We start from the raw sequence: 18,627 nt of genomic DNA, 5'->3' as shown, positions 1-18,627 counted from the left end.
TATGTCCACCTGATATGATTCTGGTTTGTTGCATTGGTGAATATCGCGGATAAGCACATGATATCTGATCAAACTGTTACCTTTACATACTACACAGCCCCATAGTTTTAACATACTACATACATAACATACTACATAGCCCCTGCCGGCCGTCAGAATCAGCTGTCCCTCCTGATTACCCTGGCCTTATTACTCTGATTTATATGAAACACACCTTGCCATTATGTCGGCCCCAATGGATTCAACACAGTAAGTGGCATATGGCATCTTCGAGGATTTACCTCCGACATGCCGAGGTTGTCGCGGGGTAAGACCTACACCATAATGACGCTAAAGCTGACTTAGCTACTCTCTTGCGTCTCTTGCACGCCTAAATCACTGCTGACACAGCCACCCGACCCTATGTGACTGGTTGTCTCCCAGTCCATCCTGGCGTGTATGACGCACCGACCAGACATCAGGGCTAAAACCGCCGAATACGGGTGGAAGGGCGTAAAAATCAGCAAGATAACTTAAATTTCGGGGATCCTGATGAGCCTTTGCTCAGTCCTTGAGTCTGTGACTGGTTGGACCCTTTTATCGTCTCATTGTGGACCACTAACTGAAATATTCCGCATTTCCATTCCATGCAGGCAAGAAGACCTTGACCAACGCAAGTAACCCTCCGAGATGCAGGGCCCCGTCTTGTTTCTTTTCAGAGAAAATTGTGCCTCTGGTCGACTAGGAGTCTCTTGCCGGCACAGGCCTTCCTGTAAAGCACTCTGTGTCTTGATAGAAGGAACCACCTTGCTTCATGGGCCCCGGCCAGCGCAGGAGCAGTAAGAGGCCTCCAGTAACAGTTGCGGACACTTGCGGAGGGTCAGGCCTCCGTCCCGGGGTTGTCCCCCGCCAGTCCACCTAAAGAGAGAGAGAGAGGAGAGGGGAGGAGAGAGGGAGAGAGAGAAGGGAGAGTGGAAGAGGAGACGAGACTGAGGGAGGAGAAAGGTGAGAGAGGAGAGGAGGAGAGAGAGAGGAGAGAGAGAGAGAGAGAAGAGGAGAGAAGAGAGAGAGAGAGAGAGAGATGTGAGGAGAGGAGAGAGAGATCAGAGAGAGAGAGAGAGAGAGAGTGTTGTGGGTGTGTGTGTGTGTGTGTGTGTGTGTGTTGTGTGTGTGTGTGTGGTGGTGTGTGTAGTGTGGTGTGGTGTGTTGTGTGTGTGTGTGTGTGTGTGTGTGTTGTGTGTGTGTGTGTGTGGTGGTGTGTGTTTGTGTGTGTGTTGTGTGTGTGTGTGTGGGTGTGTGTGGTGTTGTGTGTGTGTGTGTGTGTGTGTGCGTGTGTTGTGGGTGTGTGTGTTGTGTGGTTGTGTGTGTTGTGTGTGTGTGGGTGTGTGTGGGTGTTGTGTGTGTTGTGTGTGTGTTGTGTGTGTGTGTGTGGTGTTGTGTGTGTGTGTGAGTGTTTGTGTGTGTGTGTGTGTGTGTGTGTGTGTGTGTGGGTGTGTGTGGTGTGTGTGTGTGTGTGTGTGTGTGTGTGTGTGTTGTGTTGTGTGTGTGTGTGTGTGTGTGTGGGTGTGTGTGTTGTGGGTGTGTGTGTGTTGTGTGTGTGTGTGTGTGTGTGTGTGTGTGTGTGCTGTGGTGTGTGTGTGTGGTGTGTGTGTGTGTGTGTGTTGTGTGGGGTGTGTGTGTGTGTGTGTGTGTGTGTGTGTTGTGTGTGTGTGTGTGTTGTGTGGGTGTGTGTGTGGTGTGTGTGTGTGTCACATATCTTTAAAACCTGTGTTTTATATATATATATATATATATATATATATATATATAATATATATATATATATATACAACCATTCGAAATAAGCACCATCCTCACATTCCTGATGGTGGCGGTCATGCGGTTAGTTGTGCTCCGACATGCTGCGCATGATTTGAAACTCAGTGACAGATGGCAGTAGGTTGCGGTCGCGTGATTGAAAACTCGGTGATAGATGGCGGTAAGGCTGTCAATCACACCACCTGAATATCATGCAAAATATTTCAATTGGTATAACGATAAAATATTTAACTGTAAGTCGACATTTTTACCCATGCTTCGGGCATGGCGCCCCTCAGCTGCCAGCTGTTGCCACGGCCGGTTGCAACAGCAAGCCGTTACCCCTGCCCAAGGCGCCGTGGGAGCGAGGCCGGGCGCTGGTAATGCTGCTGGTGACTCAGCGACGAGTCAGAAATGCTTGCCACCAGTTTTCGCCGTTTGCGTGGCGACGATTTGCCTTCCGTGTGCCGCCAGACGGGTTGCCCTCCAGTGCCATCGGTGAGACGACGTCCAAACCGGCGAGTGTGGCCGCCGCCAATGGTGCGGCCATTAATGTATCAAGGCTGCAATCAGAGGGACTGCTGGCTTCCCATTGTGGGGACATGAGCACTTTCTCCGCCATGCAACGAGCGCGCAACGCCCGTGAGCACTGCGGACGAGGGCTCAGTGGGCCCGTGCCGGTCCATGACGAACGGGCCGCCGCGTTTCCGCTTGCCACCCTCCCCCTAGCCCGTGAGAGTCGACGAATCAGAGACCCTATGTGCTGAGGAGCTCTGCATCCCGAACGGTCCGGATGCCGAGTGAACGTGTCCGATAGTACAGGTGCCGAGATGATACGCGTCCCGATCGACCACCGATGCCGAGATGATAGGCCGTCTCCCGACCCGGTCCGGATGCAGAGATGATACGCGTCACGACCGGTCCGGATGCAGAGATGATACGCGTCCCGACCGGTCCGGATGCCGCGATGATACGCGTCCCAACCGGTTCCGGATGCCTTGATGATACCGTCACGAAACCCTCATATAACTTACCAGTGTGCTGTGCTCATTTATTGTACACCCTGGGATACTAAGAGCATGCACCGACACGAATATGAAGATTGACAGCACGGCACACAAGCAGGCGCGGACCCCCAGAACGCCTGGCAGTCACCATACGGTCGGCTTTCCACCAGGCCGTTGGCCGTGGCAGCAGGTGCAGCGCCAGTCACGTGACGCCAAGTGTAAAACATAACCGCCGCCGTACCACGGGGAGACAGACGGCACAAGCAGCGTCCAGCCTACGACCAAGATAACGTCACAGACTGCACTGATGGGGATGACCGGCGCCACGGGGAATGAGGCAACGACGCTTCGCGTCATCACACTGACCGACACGGATCGGCTGCTGCTCACAGGCGCGACCGCGCACGGGGCACGGCGGAGTTCCACAGGCGGACACGCTGACATCACGCCGGCGCGCGGACGGTGCTGCGCCGCGGGCTGCTGTGCCCGCTGGCCGGACGGTGCCCGGCCGGCGCGCGGGCGCGCCTCGGTCTGCCAGCCGGCCGGAGTGGGACCGCTGCCGCTGCCGCCGCCGCCGCCGCCGTCCGCTAGTGGTCGCCGCTGTCCCGGCTGGCGGAGTCGCCGCGGCCGTTCGCCTCACCCGCCGAGCGTCTGCCGGCACGAACGTCGTTAACGCACAGGCACGCGCTTCTCCCCCTCCTCGCCAGCGTCCACCGACGCAGGGCGCGCCGGCTGCCGCTCGACCGCTATGCCTGCGCCACCGTCCCACCACATCATGGGACTGACTCAGTACATTGATAAATCCCGGCCAGCTAGGACGTCCAGATTGTGACCCCGAAAACATGTGTCCCGTTGTCGGGCGACGCAGACCCGCGCCGACCAGCCTGCATCAGGCCGCTGCCAGCGGCGCGCCGCCGGAGGTCACGCACCTGTCGTCGTCGGGCCTCCTGTCGCGGCCGTCGGCGTCCCGATCGCGGCTGTCGCGGCGCTCCCTGGCGCGGCGCCGCTCCCGGGACCTGTCGCGGTCCCGGCGCCGCTCGCTGGAGCGGTCCCGGTGCCGTGAGCTGCCGACGGATCGGCGGTCGGGTCAGTCCGGCTTCGCCCTCAGTCAGGTCCCCCTCCCCCGGCGCTGACGGGTCGGCACCGAGGGGTCGCCACCTTCATCCGCCGCCACCCGGTGGACCTGACGACCGACTCCCTCCCGCTCCGCGTACGTACGGCAGCACGGCTCCTTGGGTACAGGCGTAGGCAGAATGCGCGACAATGCTTGCGGCCGCGGGGAAGCCGCTCACCTACAACTGGTACTTTCATAATCCCCATCCTTTAACTGATCCACACCGATGATCTTTGAATTCTGCGAAGTCTACAAAACAATTTAGACAGAACTTGCCCGGTGACTTCAAGACACTTCTTGATGCTTCACTTTGGCCACTCGTGCACGTGAGATTCGCCTCTGCAGTCACACAGGGACTGACCACTCCTGGGACTGACCACTGACCACCGACAGGGGCACACACTCCTCTGGTACTGACCCGACCCGTACCCTCCCATCCGCCGGGCCCGGCCAAAGCAGCGCGCTCACCTGCGCTGACGGTCGCGGCTGCGGCTACGCGAGCGTCGCCGATGCCGGTCACGGTCACGGTCCCGGTCCCGCTCACGGTCCCGCTCACGGTCGCGGTCGCGGTCGCGGTCGCGGTCGCGGCTGCGGCTGCGGGCGGCGTCGGTCGCGCGAGCGGCTTCGCTCGCGGTCGCGCGAGCCGCGGCGCCGCTCGTCCAGCTCGGCCTCGCGCGCCTTGCGCCGCTGCTCGCGCCGCTCCTCCACCGACTTCTGCGGGACAGAGGAGGGCCAGCGCTCACGTCAGGGACTCGGACCACCGGCCGGCGCACACAACGCACCGCTGCTCACCGCGCACGTGCAACGACTTCCGCGCCAGCATGCAAGCGTCCTCCAGAGCGTGGACAAACCACGGCCCGGTAAAATACGGCGGTGGACGCACCGCCGGTTGAGGCCGATGACCGGCAGCAGGGCTTCACTCGCCGGGCAGTGATCTCGACCGACTCACCCGCAGCTCGGCCAGGTTCTCCCTGATCTTGATGAAGCCCAGGTGCAGCTTGCCGCCGAAGTGGTCGGCCAGCCGACGGTCGTTGTCGTGGATGCCGAGGTAGGCCGAGCACACCTCGCAGACGCGCAGCTTCTGCTGCTGGTAGCTGCTGGCTGGCATCGAGTTACGGTACTCCTGCTCGGCCACGGCCTTCTGTTTGCGGATATCTTCCACCTGGTGGCGACGAGGCCCTAGTCACCGACGGGTCAGGTCACAAGACGGAGGGGACAGGCGTAACGTTTGACTACCCCCCCCCCCCCCCACGCGACACATAATGTCGCGTTGCGACTACAATTCTGGTATCGGAGGTTATGAGGTAATTGGGACAACATTGAATGAACAGGGACAACGCTCGGGTCCACTATGTTGGGATCCAGGGGAGAACAATGCGCAGGGCAGAGTTGCGAGCGGACCAGTTTTGCCCGCATTCTATCCATTGTGGCACGGGCTCACGGTGACCGCTTGGCAAGGTAGGGATGACGCAAACTCCACATGTCTAATGATCTCTAGAGCAGTGGCAGACATAGACGACAGCGCATCGCCCATGAGCCTGCCGGCAGCGTTGGCAGCGCGATTGCCCAGCCGTCCGTGGCCGTACTTCCTCCATGAGCTTCATGCTCTCCTCGACGAGGCCGTCCGCGCCCAGCTCTTCAGCGCGCGCCAGCTTCTTGCCAATCTGCTCAGCCAGCTCGTGCACCTGTCCCAAACACGGGCGGCAGTGGTCGGCTTAGCCTCCCTCGAAACACCGGCCACTGCCGTGTTCTCGAGGCCTCCACCCACACATGGTGGAGAACACCAACACAAGTCGAACGGAGAACGCAGGAGCCGAGTCCCGCAGCACACAGAAACTGGTCATACTTACAACGGAACAATTAGCAATACTGTCCTCCAAAATACAAATGGCGCCAAAAACAATAAAGGCAACGGATTGCTTGGGCTGTTGCCCGCGACCGCTGCTTCCAGCGCAAATACCTACTCAATTAACAACTCAAGCACCATCGACCGAGACTTCCTAAAAGTCACCGGCTACAGAAGCCTTCAAAGACATTTCATTCTGCCAGAGCCCTTACAGAGGATATTTGATGTGGTCGGAAGGAGCCATCCCATGGACACGTCTGGTTAAACACTTATTACGGTCGGCGGGCTCAGTCGGCACCCGGCGCCGGCCACCAGAGCGTCTCTGGGTGACGGGTGCCTCCCCTTCCCTCTTCAGCACCCCTCCCGAAGCCGGCACCTGGCGCCACCCCCTCAGCACCAGAGCGCCCCACAGTGACGGGTGCCTCCCTCCCCTCCCGAAGCCGGCACCTGGCGCCACCCTCTCAGCACCAGAGCGCCCCACAGTGACGGGTGCCTCCCTCCCCTCCCGAAGCCGGCACCTGACGCCACCCTCTCAGCACCAGAGCGCCCCACAGTGACGGGCGCCTCCCCTCCCCTCCCGACAGCCGAACGGCCCGACCATCACCTTGTTGGCCTTGGCGGCCACCTCGGCCGACAGCTCGTCCTGCGTCTCGGCCAGCCGTCGCTTAGCCAGCTCCGTCTTGCGGTCGCAGTCGTGGATAAACGTTTGCAGATGCTCCATCGCCTGCCAAAAATGGGTAAACGTGAAGGCCGGTACGGGACAACAGTTAACGGGTAGGATGAATAAGCAAGCCACCGGGCAGCTCACGTGATCCATACAACGCAGGAGTGTGATCCACACAGCACAGGGGCAGCGTGATCCACACAGCACAGGGCAGCGTGATCCACAGAGCGCAGGACATCGTGATCCACGCAGCACAGGGGCGGCGTGACCCACACAGCACAGGGGCGGAGTGATCCATATGGCGCAGGACAGCGTGATCCACGCAGCACAGGGGCAGCGTGATCCACACAGCACAGGGGCAGCGTGATCCACACAGCGCAGGACAGCGTGGTCCACACAGCACAGGACAGCGTGATCCACGCAGCACAGGGGCGGCGTGATCCATACGGTGCAGAGCAGCATGATCCGCACAGCACAGCACAGCGTGATTCACACAACCCAGAGTCGCATCTGGCCGAACGCATCCGCCGTGCCGGATAGTCACGCGTTTTCACACATAGCTGGTAAGTCAGTTTTTGGGGGAAGGGAGAACCTTTCGATCATGCAATCCTGCAGCTCCCATTTTGCGTCAGACGTGTATTTACGCTGAAAGAAGCACTACATATATCTCAGCCCAGATTTCGTTCGAAGGATCCACAACTTTCAGATGATAAATTGCGTTGGAGTGATGAGTCATGCTAGTGACCGTTCTCTTCCTGCCGTCGAGATACGGGGTCGGCACACAGTAGACGCAGGTTGGAGGGGTTCCACTGACATCGATGTCGTAGAAGTAGTCTTTCTCCTTGATGGCGGCCTCGTAGTCGGCGCGTAGAGCCAGGTCGTGGATCTTGGCGCAGGTGCCCAGGTCCATCCTCTGCAACGCAGCAAGTGAGGTTGCTGACGCGGCGACAGCAGAGGCAGACACAGTCACGCTCATAACGCGCCACAGAGTGCCAGTCCAACAGGCACAAACATACCCCACCCGCCATCAAACATAGCAAACCAACCTACATATGTCACGACACGAAACCGACACTATCCGCAATAGGACGCCTCGATCCTGGCACCAGCATCAGCAATGTAACTGAACACATTCACCGACTGCAAAACTTAACTGAGCGCATGCCGCATTAGAGGAAACATCAGAAACGGTTTCGAAAATCCTTGAAGCGTTTATGCCACATTTGTACGCCAGCCATTGCCCCCGTCATGCGGCAAGCCCGCGCGCTACACACCGTGGACGCGAGGATCTCGTTGGGGCAGCAGCTCAGCAGGTGGCTCTTGCACACCTTGGGGTCGGTGAACTTGACGCTCAGCTTGGACTCGCCTGCAAGACGTGGAGAGAGTGAGCGGCCGGCTGCGCGACGCGCCGCCCAGGCCCGCCACCCCCCTCCCGCCGCGCAGGGAGCCCGCCGCGCGCCGCCCCGCCGGCTCGGGGGGTCCGCCGGCCGGCTCGCACCCCACCCCGACCCCGGCGCGCGCCGCGGCCGCCGACAGCGCCGCCTCAGCGGGACACCGGGGCCGAGCGGCCGGCGGCCCAGGCGGCGAGCGGCGCTACTCCGCCGTCACCGGCGCGACCGCCCTCCATCACGCCCCGCCGGCGGCGCCACACATCGCGTGCACGACGGGGCGCCGAAAACACCGCACACCACACATACCCCACACACACACCCATATACACACACCCACGCACAAAACACACACACCCACACACACCCCTTGGTGATACTCCTACCTCTGCATTAACGAGGACCTCATTCACAGCAGACGTCAAATTCCCCCCTCCAGCAGGGTTTTTTAATTGATTTTCTTTACCAAAAAAATGAATTTTTTCGACCGATGGCATGGAATTGAAAAGTAACCACAACAGATGCCGTTTTGGGGATTAAATGGAAGCAAACACACTACATTTGGGAAAAGGTCTAGTCATATTGGACAGCAGATATTTTATCACCCCTAGCGGAATTTTTGACCTTGAACGAGGAAGAGGCTACCAGTAGGTCACTGCTCATGTCCGCCCACTACAGGAGCAGTAAGGCCCTGAGACCAATACGTCAGCCCACTGCATACACGCACGTCCGATCGGATGAGCCAAAGGCCTCGCTGTGCAGTCCAATTGCGCATCACACAGCCTCTATGGAATCACGTCCAAATGTTACAGTATGACAAGGAAGACAAACTTTACTCTCTGTCCGATTCCGGCCGAGAATTATATATATATATATATATATATATATATATATATATATATATATATATATGTAGTACCACGCGTTTGATACAGACAACAGTAAATTAAGCTAATACGCCAAGAAAAAAATTAATTACCACCAAGTCGACAGTTTTCTTCACATCCAAGTTGGTGTGTTGCGCCTACAATCGTTATCGGACGCTGTAAATGATTTCGATACCCCTGTTCCAGAGAATCCATCCTTTGAAAAAGCGAAACCCATCGCCCGATAGGCGTTATCAGGGGGGTGGGGGGGAGAGGGGACAGCCACCCGACAGCCCAGTTGAAACAACACCAGCGCGAGTCAGGACAGGCAACGGACGCGGGCGGTTGTGTCACCATGGCAACCGCCCGGCCGGCGGCTCCGACTCACAAAGACGCGCGGTCGGCCCGGGAGCCAAACCAGATCCGCCTGCCGCCGCCTTCTGCAAGTACGTTAGCGCGGCCGCCGCCGGTGTGGTGTTGGCCGCCTGCGGGGTGCCTTCGACGACACACGCCTCCCTTACCTCGGAGGAACCACCAATTCACACTCACCAGGCCACAGGCGGCCTATCCCGCGGCGTTCCGACTCGTTCCCAACCAACCCCGACCCCACGTCTGCTCAATGAACTTAAACAAGACTGTCCAAAGTGAACTGAAGTTCTCGTGACTGAAATGACAAACGGGACAGACACGTGACATTTAGAAACGTCGTTTGTTTCGGACAAGCACAAGCAAATCTTTTCGAAGGCTGGTATCACGAGAGCAAAAAAGGTGCGCACTACGTTCCCGACACCGACGATTATCTACATATAGTGACGCATATATTATTGTGATGCACTCTATCATGAGTCACACGGGTGAAGCGGAGAAGATAAGACTGATACAGCTATGAACAAAGTCTGGATTGTTCCGGGCGACCGGGAACGGCATATTTCCCGTCTTTTACTGATCAAGACTGGCACTGAGGTTTTAAATGAGCGACACTATTGGTCTTGGCAGCAGGATGAGAACTAGGCATTGGCAGTCAATGTTAGACAAGTCATGAATGAACAGCAATGACGAAATACTGTGCAACAGTTGACTGGCTGGGCTATTGGAATACACACGTGACTGCTGACATCTGGTGGCGGGATACACGCATTTTTAGCTGGCCACACCCTAGAAGAAAACATAGGCTACTTACTCTCAGAGTTAGCATCCGAATCGCAACACAGACAAAGAGGTAACACTTATTCTGGGAACTGCACTTCTACATATCACTTGATGCCCAGACATTTTTGGAAGTGAGATGCAATGAAATCTCAGCATAAAATGTCACGCACTTTCCGTCCTGTTTGTACCAGGCCAACTTGAGTGAATAAGAACCATGATCCCAGCCTGACAAAACATATCATACAAAGTGTAGATCTAAATCCAAAGAAAAGCCATAGCATTGAAGCAAATTTACAGAATGGCTTCCTGATCCGACGTTAACTTGCAAACCAGAAAGCAGCAGCAGCCATCACCAGCCACAGGGCGATGGCACAGGAGGGAAAACAACACATCCCAAGACGATACCAGACACACTATGATGCGTCAGCAATTGTAACCTGATTTCCAAGTAGTGCATTTCTTGACTGGATTCTCCAGAAAGCCAATGACACATTGTTTCAACTAAATGTGTGATGAAGACCTCTAAACGAGTCTCTGGTCTGGATCGCTGAGCCTGGGAGGCCTGGTGGCTGCGGCATGTAGGCTATTGTTTGCGCTCCTGGCCAGGCCATGGCCCGACTGCCGGCTGTGCCGGGGGCGGACTCACCATCGCGGCTGGTGCCCATCAGCTGGTCCAGCATGGCGCGCATCTGGTCGGCGGCCGACATCGCGGCAACCTCTGCTCAGGGCCCGCCGATCAGCAGAAGTCAGCCTGCCGCAACATGGGCCAACACGTTACCGCACCTGACAGCTGTGCTGCTCGCTTTCGCGATACTGACTGACACATCACTGCATCTGACAAGTGCACTGCTCACTCCTACAACACTGGTCAACACATCACTACATCTGACAGGCATGCTGTTTACTGTCACAATGCAAGCTGACACATTACTACAACTGGCAGGTGGGCTGCCCACTGTCACTGCATCAGTCAACAGATGACTACATCTGACAGTTGTGCTGCACACTGCCACAATGCTGGTCAACACCTTATTACAACTGACATGTGTTCTGACTGTAATTTGTATGCAAAAGTGGTTTAGGCTACAACAAAAAACATGTTACAACTCAGTATTAACATAAAAAAATTATGCATTGGATCTAACTCAGGAAATGCTCAAATGTTGAGCAAAAACCCATTTGGTCCCAAATTCTATATTGTACTCTATGTCCCAGCAGGTTCATGGACAGTTGAAAATCTGAGTTGTAAAATACAATAGTTCAAAAATGGTGTAAGTATAAACAAAGCTGCTGATTTTGTGGAAATACTGTTTCAGCACTAATTTATTTCAGGCTCAAAATCATTGCAATCATCAAAAAAGCTGCCCATTTTGTGGCAACTGAAAACAATTATTTCAGCAATCCTTATCACTGGTATCTAGCATCAAACACATCAAAATATTTGAAGATCAGGCATGAAAAAATGTTTGTGCAACAAAGGAAAAATGCAGAGGAGATGCCCTTTTTAAAGTTAATGACAGATGTGTCTGAATATAAAACATTACCTATATCTAAGACACAATTATCAGTTATGTGCCATTAAAACCAAAGCATTCACCTGCTTTCAATGACAACTGACAACCAGTAACTAACATATTTTAAAATATCTGGCCTTGATACACCAATCTTATATGACTGATGTCTCACATGCTGTCAGGTAACATTATTACAATTGCTGTTTGAAAGAGACCAGGCTAAAAATTTTGCCTCACTTAGCCAGGGCTAACTCTGCAAAAATTATGTTCTTTAAAGCATGAAGTCAATAATTAAAACACAGGGAATGTGTATCACCAGGGCTTTAACAAATATTACAATGAGGGTGTAACAGGCATGTGGTCAATGTCACATCTTTCAAACAATTTGTGACACAACTAAGAAGTTTAGCAAAAATATTATCTATGTTTGTCATGGTAGCTAGGTAGCTATGTGCAATGTTAATCAGTTACTATTTCTGAACTAGTTACACCATCTTGATGCATCAAGGGCAGCAGCCATTTTGATGCTGATCATTGATTGCCTGCCCAGATGCTTAACAGGACATCCATATAACTGGGGTGAAAAGATGATCAGCGAATGGTCGATTATCCATCCCTGCTCTCGTTAACCTAGCAAGTGTTTCCAGCTGTCTTTGTTGAGCTACCAAGTGCTGTTGGTAGCTCAATGATAATTTTTTTTTGTTAGGCAGGGAGGTCAGTGGTTGGCCTTCCACTGCTCATGCATGGGTAGCTGGTAGGTAGGTGGGTACATGGGTGCCAGCCTGCAACAGCTGGCAAGATCAGTCAGCAAACAAATTTTGGTCAAGTTTAATCCTGCCCCATAGGAGGATGCCACTTCTCTGCTGCAAGCAGATGCAGATGATTTGATGACCAGCAGAGGGAAAGTGGCAGCTTCTCAAGGCTTTCCAGACAATCTAATTTGCATTTATCAACTACTAACAACTCCTATTGTTAGAAATGGACCCAAAAATTCACCAGATTACCATCTATCATTTGCAATACTTTTACTTGGTACCAATGTTGCAGCATTTCAAATCATCAAATATGTCACAATGTGAAAAATGCCAGTTCAGTTAAAAAGTCACCAGATTGACTACTGGTGTATCTGGTGCATTGTTGTAGTATGCTCAATATTTGTGGGCATCACATAAGCTAAAATGGTGGAACAAAGCTTTTCATCATGCTTAGAAGGCCATAAGCATGCATAATTACAAACTGCTGATTTCCACCTGTTTTTGAAGTCACTGAGATTATGTGTGACATTAGCTGCATACTGCTGCTACATATTGGTCCCACAGTGCAGTTTAAAAACAGATTCACCAGGAATGTGCCTGCCACGGATCAACACCCGCCCTAATGCATCATGAGCTGCCATTCTGAGGGGAGATCAATTCCAATCGACACCATTCAGGTGAACATATTTCATCTGGCTGAGAACAACGTGAGGCATGAAATCATCTAACCTCAATCTTGATATTCTGAGCTTTAAAAAAATAGCTGACGTCGGCAACCACAACACAACCACTTCACAATTCACAACCACAAGCATGCAATGCAGACAGCGGCCATCTTTTACCAACGCATTTCGCCGCGCCCGCGCCACACCTACCGGAATCTTCCATCCACGATGGACGGACTATGCCGCGGCTGGAAGAAAATGCAAGTATATCTAGGCACCACAACAAGAAATGTATGTGATAACCACGAATATACTGTCTTCACGGCAGTTGGCTCAAGCAGAAACCTCGAGGCGACGACCCACGCCGCACTGCCCCCTAGACGCAAACAGATGATACTAAACAATTCGGCCCGAAAACGAAGAGGGACTAAATGCAGAGCATTAGGACTAAACGTTACCCTGGGACCAAGCGGCAGAACCAAAGCTGTTGACGGGTCCATGCTCCGAACCGGTGGTACCGATCGACATGAAACCTTAACCATTCAATGCCGTTTCGTTAATAACCGATCCGTTCCAGATTATGGTGACCTTGAATTAGGTCAAAGGTCACAAAAACGGCCCACACCACCAAATATGGATGCAGACAACCCCATGCTCCGAGATTATGCCATTGATTGACATGAAACCTTTGTCACTCGATTCCACTTGCTTGATAAGCTTTCCTTGCAGAATATGGTGGCTTTGGGTCATGTCAAAGGTCACTAAAATAAAAAATAAAAGCAGAAAATAGGTTGGCAGATATGCGTCAAAGTCGATATGGCGCACCCATTAGTGAATGTTCCATGGTGATCGGCGCTACAGACTCGGAGCATGTGGTTGTCTGCAACCAATTTTGGTGTTTTTGCCATTTTGGTGACTTTTGACCCGACTCAAGGTCAACATGGTTTGAAGAGGATATGATATCAACTATGATGCATCGATTGGTGGAGGTTTCATGGCGATGGGTGCCATAAACTTGGAGCATGGGGTTGCCTGCAAACTTATTTTCCTATTCTTTTATTTGTCGTGACATTTAACCTGACCCAAGACCATCATACTCTGGAAAGGATAGGACATCGATTATAGCACATCGATTACTGCAGGTTTTCTGGTGATCTGTCATAGGCTCGGAGCATGTGGTTATCTGCAAAACCATTTTTCCTTTTTTTATTTTTGGTGAACTTTGACTTGACCCAAGGTCACCATGTTCTGGAAGAGCAGGGATATTGACTAAGTCGCACCAATTGGTGAAGATTCCATGTCAATCGGTGTCATACCCAGCCAGCATTCCCAACTGGGACCCACATGGGCTAAAAGTGGGGCAACTGGGTTAATATGGGCATGGGCTACAGGCTGGCCTTCAACTGGGCTCCAGCTGGGTCCCACATGGGACACCCACATCGTTTCATATTTGTGTATGCCCCAAAACCGTTAGTGCCTTGTACCGTTCCGTCAGAATTTATCGCGTCAAGAAAACATAGCTCGCCAGGAGCGAATGCTTGCATTGGTGGGATCTACGTGGGCCATATGTGGGCAAGCTGGGCCCATGTCAGCTTGGTTGCCGGTGGGCTGGTATCTAGGCTTAATCTGGGTCCCAGTTGGGCTGCCCATATGTTACATGCGCAACCAAGTTGCCACACACACAATATTGATGTGTATATCAATCGTTTTTATTGTCTGGGTTTACCATATCGTGTACTATTATTGTAAAATATGGGACTGCTGCCTGGACTGGGATCCACATGGGCTGAGCGCTGGCTAGCTGGGCTCATGTCCATGTAGGTCGCAGGCGGGCTGGTATATGGGCTCCACCTGGCACCCAGATGGGTTGCCCATACGCTACTGTGTCTGGTGCAGGTGCATTAGGCTTGTTTCCTTGTGCTCCCGCATTGGATTTTTCCTTATCATGTACAAATGAGTACATAACAAACGAGAGCACACGGGTTGGGTATCATCTGGGATCTAGGTGGGTAAGTTGGGCTCATGTCAACATGGACCACAGATGGGCTCGTTTTTGGGGTTCATGCTGGACCCAGATGGGCTGCCCATATGTTACACTTGCAATAAAGTGTCATATACACAATTATGTGTATATTAATTGTATTTGTTGTTTAAAGGTTTTACCATATCGTGTACAGTTATTTTACATGTGCCACCTCCATGTTCCCGTCCATGTAAGGTGCGGGTGGGTTAATATTTGGGCTCCATCTGGGACCCAGATGGGCTGCCCATACGCTACCATATTTGGTACAGGTGCATAAGGTCTGCTATCTTGTACTCCTACGCTGTATTTTTCCTTATCGTGTACAAACGAGTACAAAACAAAGGAGAGCAGTACGGGTTGGGGTTCGTAGGGGATGCATGTGGGCGAGTCGGGGTCATGTCAACATGGGCTGCAGGTGGGCTAGTCTACGGGGTTTATGTCGGACCCAGATGGGCTGCCCATATGCTGACATCTTTTATACCAATGCATTGGTTTTCGGACTTCGCTCTCCATGGTTGGATATTTTCTGATTGCGCACAAGCTAGTCTGCAACAAGGGTGAGCGGCATATACTCAGATCAGATCTCAGATCGCCCGCTGGGATCTCAGCAGGTGGGCAAGCTGGCCATATGCCAGCATGGGATGCAAGCGGGCTGATGCCTGGGCCCCATCTGGGACCCAGATTGGCTGCCCACATGCTATCACATTGACTACGTGCGTAATAATTTTCGTACCGTGTGCTCCCTGGTCCGTTTTACCATGCCACGTACCAATAAGAGGGACTGCTGGCATAGATCTCATTCGCACGGACTGCGCGTGGGCGAACTTAGCTCACGTCAACATTGATCGATTCACTGTCATGTCACTTTAGGCAGTTGGTGTGTTCTATGCTGGAAGTCTGTGCGCTGAGGGCATGTAACGAGCACTCTTTTTACGTCCCAATGGTTGATGGATCATTGCTCGCGTTTGGAGCTCCCGGGTGTCTCCTGGCCGGTCGCCCGCTGGGATGTCAGCAGTGGCGATCTCAGCAGTGGGGGTTCGCTGACCGGCACCTCCGCGCCCCTGAAGGTGGTGCGGAGGTGCCGGCCAGCGGGCCGGCTGGTGGTTTAGTGATTGTCGCATCGGGCATGATAACAGGGTAGTGTATGTTTTGCGTAAGGGTGCTGTTGTCGAGGCGATTTCGCTCAAATACATGGTGCATAAACTTTGACCTGGCTTATTATCGATGACATGAAGCAGTCTGCCTGGAATTACGGCGGTCGATCAACCAGATGGAATTTGAAATCGCAGATCGATGAGACCCAGCTGGGGCCCACTGGGGTGGTTAAAAATGCCCCATCTCGGCTGGCTATATGGGTCCCATCGGGGCTGGTTACATGGGTCCCAGCTGGACTGGCCCATGTGGGTCCCAACTGAGTTATCCAGGCGGGTCTCAACTGGGCTGCCCAGGTGGGTCACATGTGTGTCACAGCTAAGCCCCACAAGGGCCCCACATGGCCTCCATGTGGGACCCAGTTGGTTGCCCATGACATGTTCGCATTGGCCCGAGGTAGCAAGCCCAGATGGGCCCTATTCGTTTGCACATCTCGGACACACATGGGTCACCATTGTAAACGTTGGATGGGCCCCATGTGTGTCCCAGTTAGGCCCCACATGGGCCCAACAAGGGTCACCCATATGGGTACCAGGTGTTAGCCCATGGCATGCCCACATGGGACCAAAGTGGGCAGCCCAGGTGGGCCCCATATGACTGTCCAACTGGGACCCATATGGGTCCCAATTGGACATGCTGGCTGGGATAGGCTCGGAGAATAGGGCTGCCAACAGGTTTGGTCGGCCGTTTAGTCCCTTCACAAAAACCGAGATACCAGGCAAGCCCCGCATTACTGCATTCTGGGTAGGCGACGCTGTGGCGTCATATTGAGACTTAAGTATATGGCACCAAGTTACAAAGGCGCGAAAACCCTTTCCTTCGCGGGCTGGTTTAAATATAAATATACCCATAAACCGAATTGTTTTCAATTTAGCACCTTCAATAAATAATTTTCAGCTGGGAAATGGCGTTGGTTGGCACCAGAACCACAAAATTATTGCTGAAATGCGCTTTCAACCTGTCCCCAACAGAGAGATGGGGTAACCCATTCACCAGTGATTTACTCCAAAGAACTCTAGTCGGAAGTACTTAGAAATAATGGGCGTAGAGACAGGGGAGCCAGGGGCCATGCCCCCCCCCCCCTCCCCACTTTTCAAGGTGGGGGCGAGCAGCAATGTTAACTCCCTCACTTTTCCGATAGGGGTTGCATTTGGCTTATTTTTGCACTACATTAAACACGCATGCCGATTTACCTAGTCTTCCAGCCATCTCCCTTAAGATGAGTCATCTTTTTCGTTTGGCCGTTAGCCATCGCTTGGCGTTACAGCTGCAAGGCCGACGCCGCACGGCCTGGAGACTGCAATGCCGAGCGTCGAGGCTGTTATTGCCATGACTTGCGAGCGCGCGTGTTCAACACCATATCACGTAGTTTTCTTATCAGTGATCAACTCTGACAGCAGGATCTTGAGCATTTTAAGACGAAAATGGGTTAGCCATGCTAATACAATTTTAAAAATTAACCCCATTTCATCCACAATCTACAGTCGGGGAGAACTCGACGTCTCTGAAGAACAACACGGAACTGGGGTCTATGCAACAACTATCGGACTACCTGCGGTGATCAGGGATGTTGTTGCGTCAATGAGGGTTCTTGTGCTGATCCGGGGCTAACTGCGTGGGTCAGGAGGCCTCCCGTGTCAGGGATGGGAACAATGTGATATGATATATCCTTCTAATGGCCTCCGGATCGACCAGGAGATCCCGCCCCGTGCCAACAGAATGATAGCCAGAACACACTCCGCGTTGGGATGGAATGACCATTTAGCCCTTGACCGGAAACGGTAATGTACCCCTAGTGTTCTACTCAAGAGGCCCCTTGCCAGGAAGGAAATAAGAGGTATCATTATTGTTGAGTAGAGTGGGGGTATTATCATTAATGAATAGGGTGGATCGAAATGAGCTTAAAGAAACGAGCAAGATCATGCCGTGTTTGCCTGAGAACGCTCATTTTTCAGCATGCATTATTGAAACAAATTACATCAAAAGGCTTAAACATGCCCGCCCGCAACCTCCAGAGCGGGGACAAGGATGGTCTGGGTTGCAACTTCAGTAAAACCGAAAAGTTTCGGCCACTGCAAGTGCCACCAGACGGCGGGTGCCGTGTTAATCTGTCTTCTGGATAGATAAATAGCTGCAATAACACGAAAAATAAGGATTTTACGTTCACTCTTCCAGTCCAACCACCAGATTCCAGCCCCACTTCACGGTACTTTAAGAGCCAATCTGTTCTTTTCATCAGTCTTAAAATTGCATACGTCAAATATGCGCTCAGACTGCCTTCTAAATGTAGGATCTCATGTCACGAAGCGTTCAAGGATACTTTTTTCAGAGCGTCGTCATTTTCATCCACCCGTTGACCACAACTCAATGTTAGCTGTTTGACCGACGCTGCGCGGCCTATGGAGACTGCGCGCCTGAAATCGAGGCTTATGTTTCTCAGATTTTCGAGTGCGCATACTCAAAATTGCATCACATAGCTTGTATTACTATTCGATTAAAATGTTTAAAGGCAATCATTTCAGAAGCGTCATCATTTTCGTCCACCGGTGGACCACGCCGAAATATTAGCTACTGGGCTAACGCTTCGCGGACTATGGAGGTTGCAACGCCTGGTGTCGAGGTGTTTGTTGCTAAGATTTGCGAGCGCGCATGTTAAAAAAGATGTCACATTAATTGTATCCCCAATACATTCTGACTGAATGGTGAAC

The 18,627-nt window shown here is 52.9% G+C and overlaps 1 protein-coding gene across 1 annotated transcript; it reads right to left on the bottom strand.

Annotated features, from left to right (window-relative positions):
* Positions 1-3,198: 3,198 nt before the first annotated feature.
* Positions 3,199-13,140, bottom strand: LOC119103302 (putative RNA-binding protein Luc7-like 2). Its single transcript, XM_037226774.1, is given in 11 exon segments — positions 3,199-3,434; positions 3,713-3,847; positions 4,366-4,497; positions 4,499-4,611; positions 4,847-5,059; positions 5,484-5,582; positions 6,348-6,467; positions 7,222-7,320; positions 7,682-7,773; positions 10,457-10,561; positions 12,955-13,140. Coding segments are annotated over 10 exon segments (1,128 nt in total). The 5' UTR covers positions 10,518-10,561; positions 12,955-13,140; the 3' UTR covers positions 3,199-3,370.
* Positions 13,141-18,627: the final 5,487 nt, after the last annotated feature.

The sequence above is a fragment of the Pollicipes pollicipes genome, unplaced genomic scaffold (assembly GCF_011947565.3).
Source record: "Pollicipes pollicipes isolate AB1234 unplaced genomic scaffold, Ppol_2.1 Scaffold_5724;HRSCAF=6776_pilon_pilon_pilon, whole genome shotgun sequence".
Classification (NCBI taxonomy): domain Eukaryota; kingdom Metazoa; phylum Arthropoda; class Thecostraca; order Pollicipedomorpha; family Pollicipedidae; genus Pollicipes; species Pollicipes pollicipes.
Note: the sequence above shows the minus strand (reverse complement) of the source record. Positions and strands in the feature narration are given on the sequence as shown.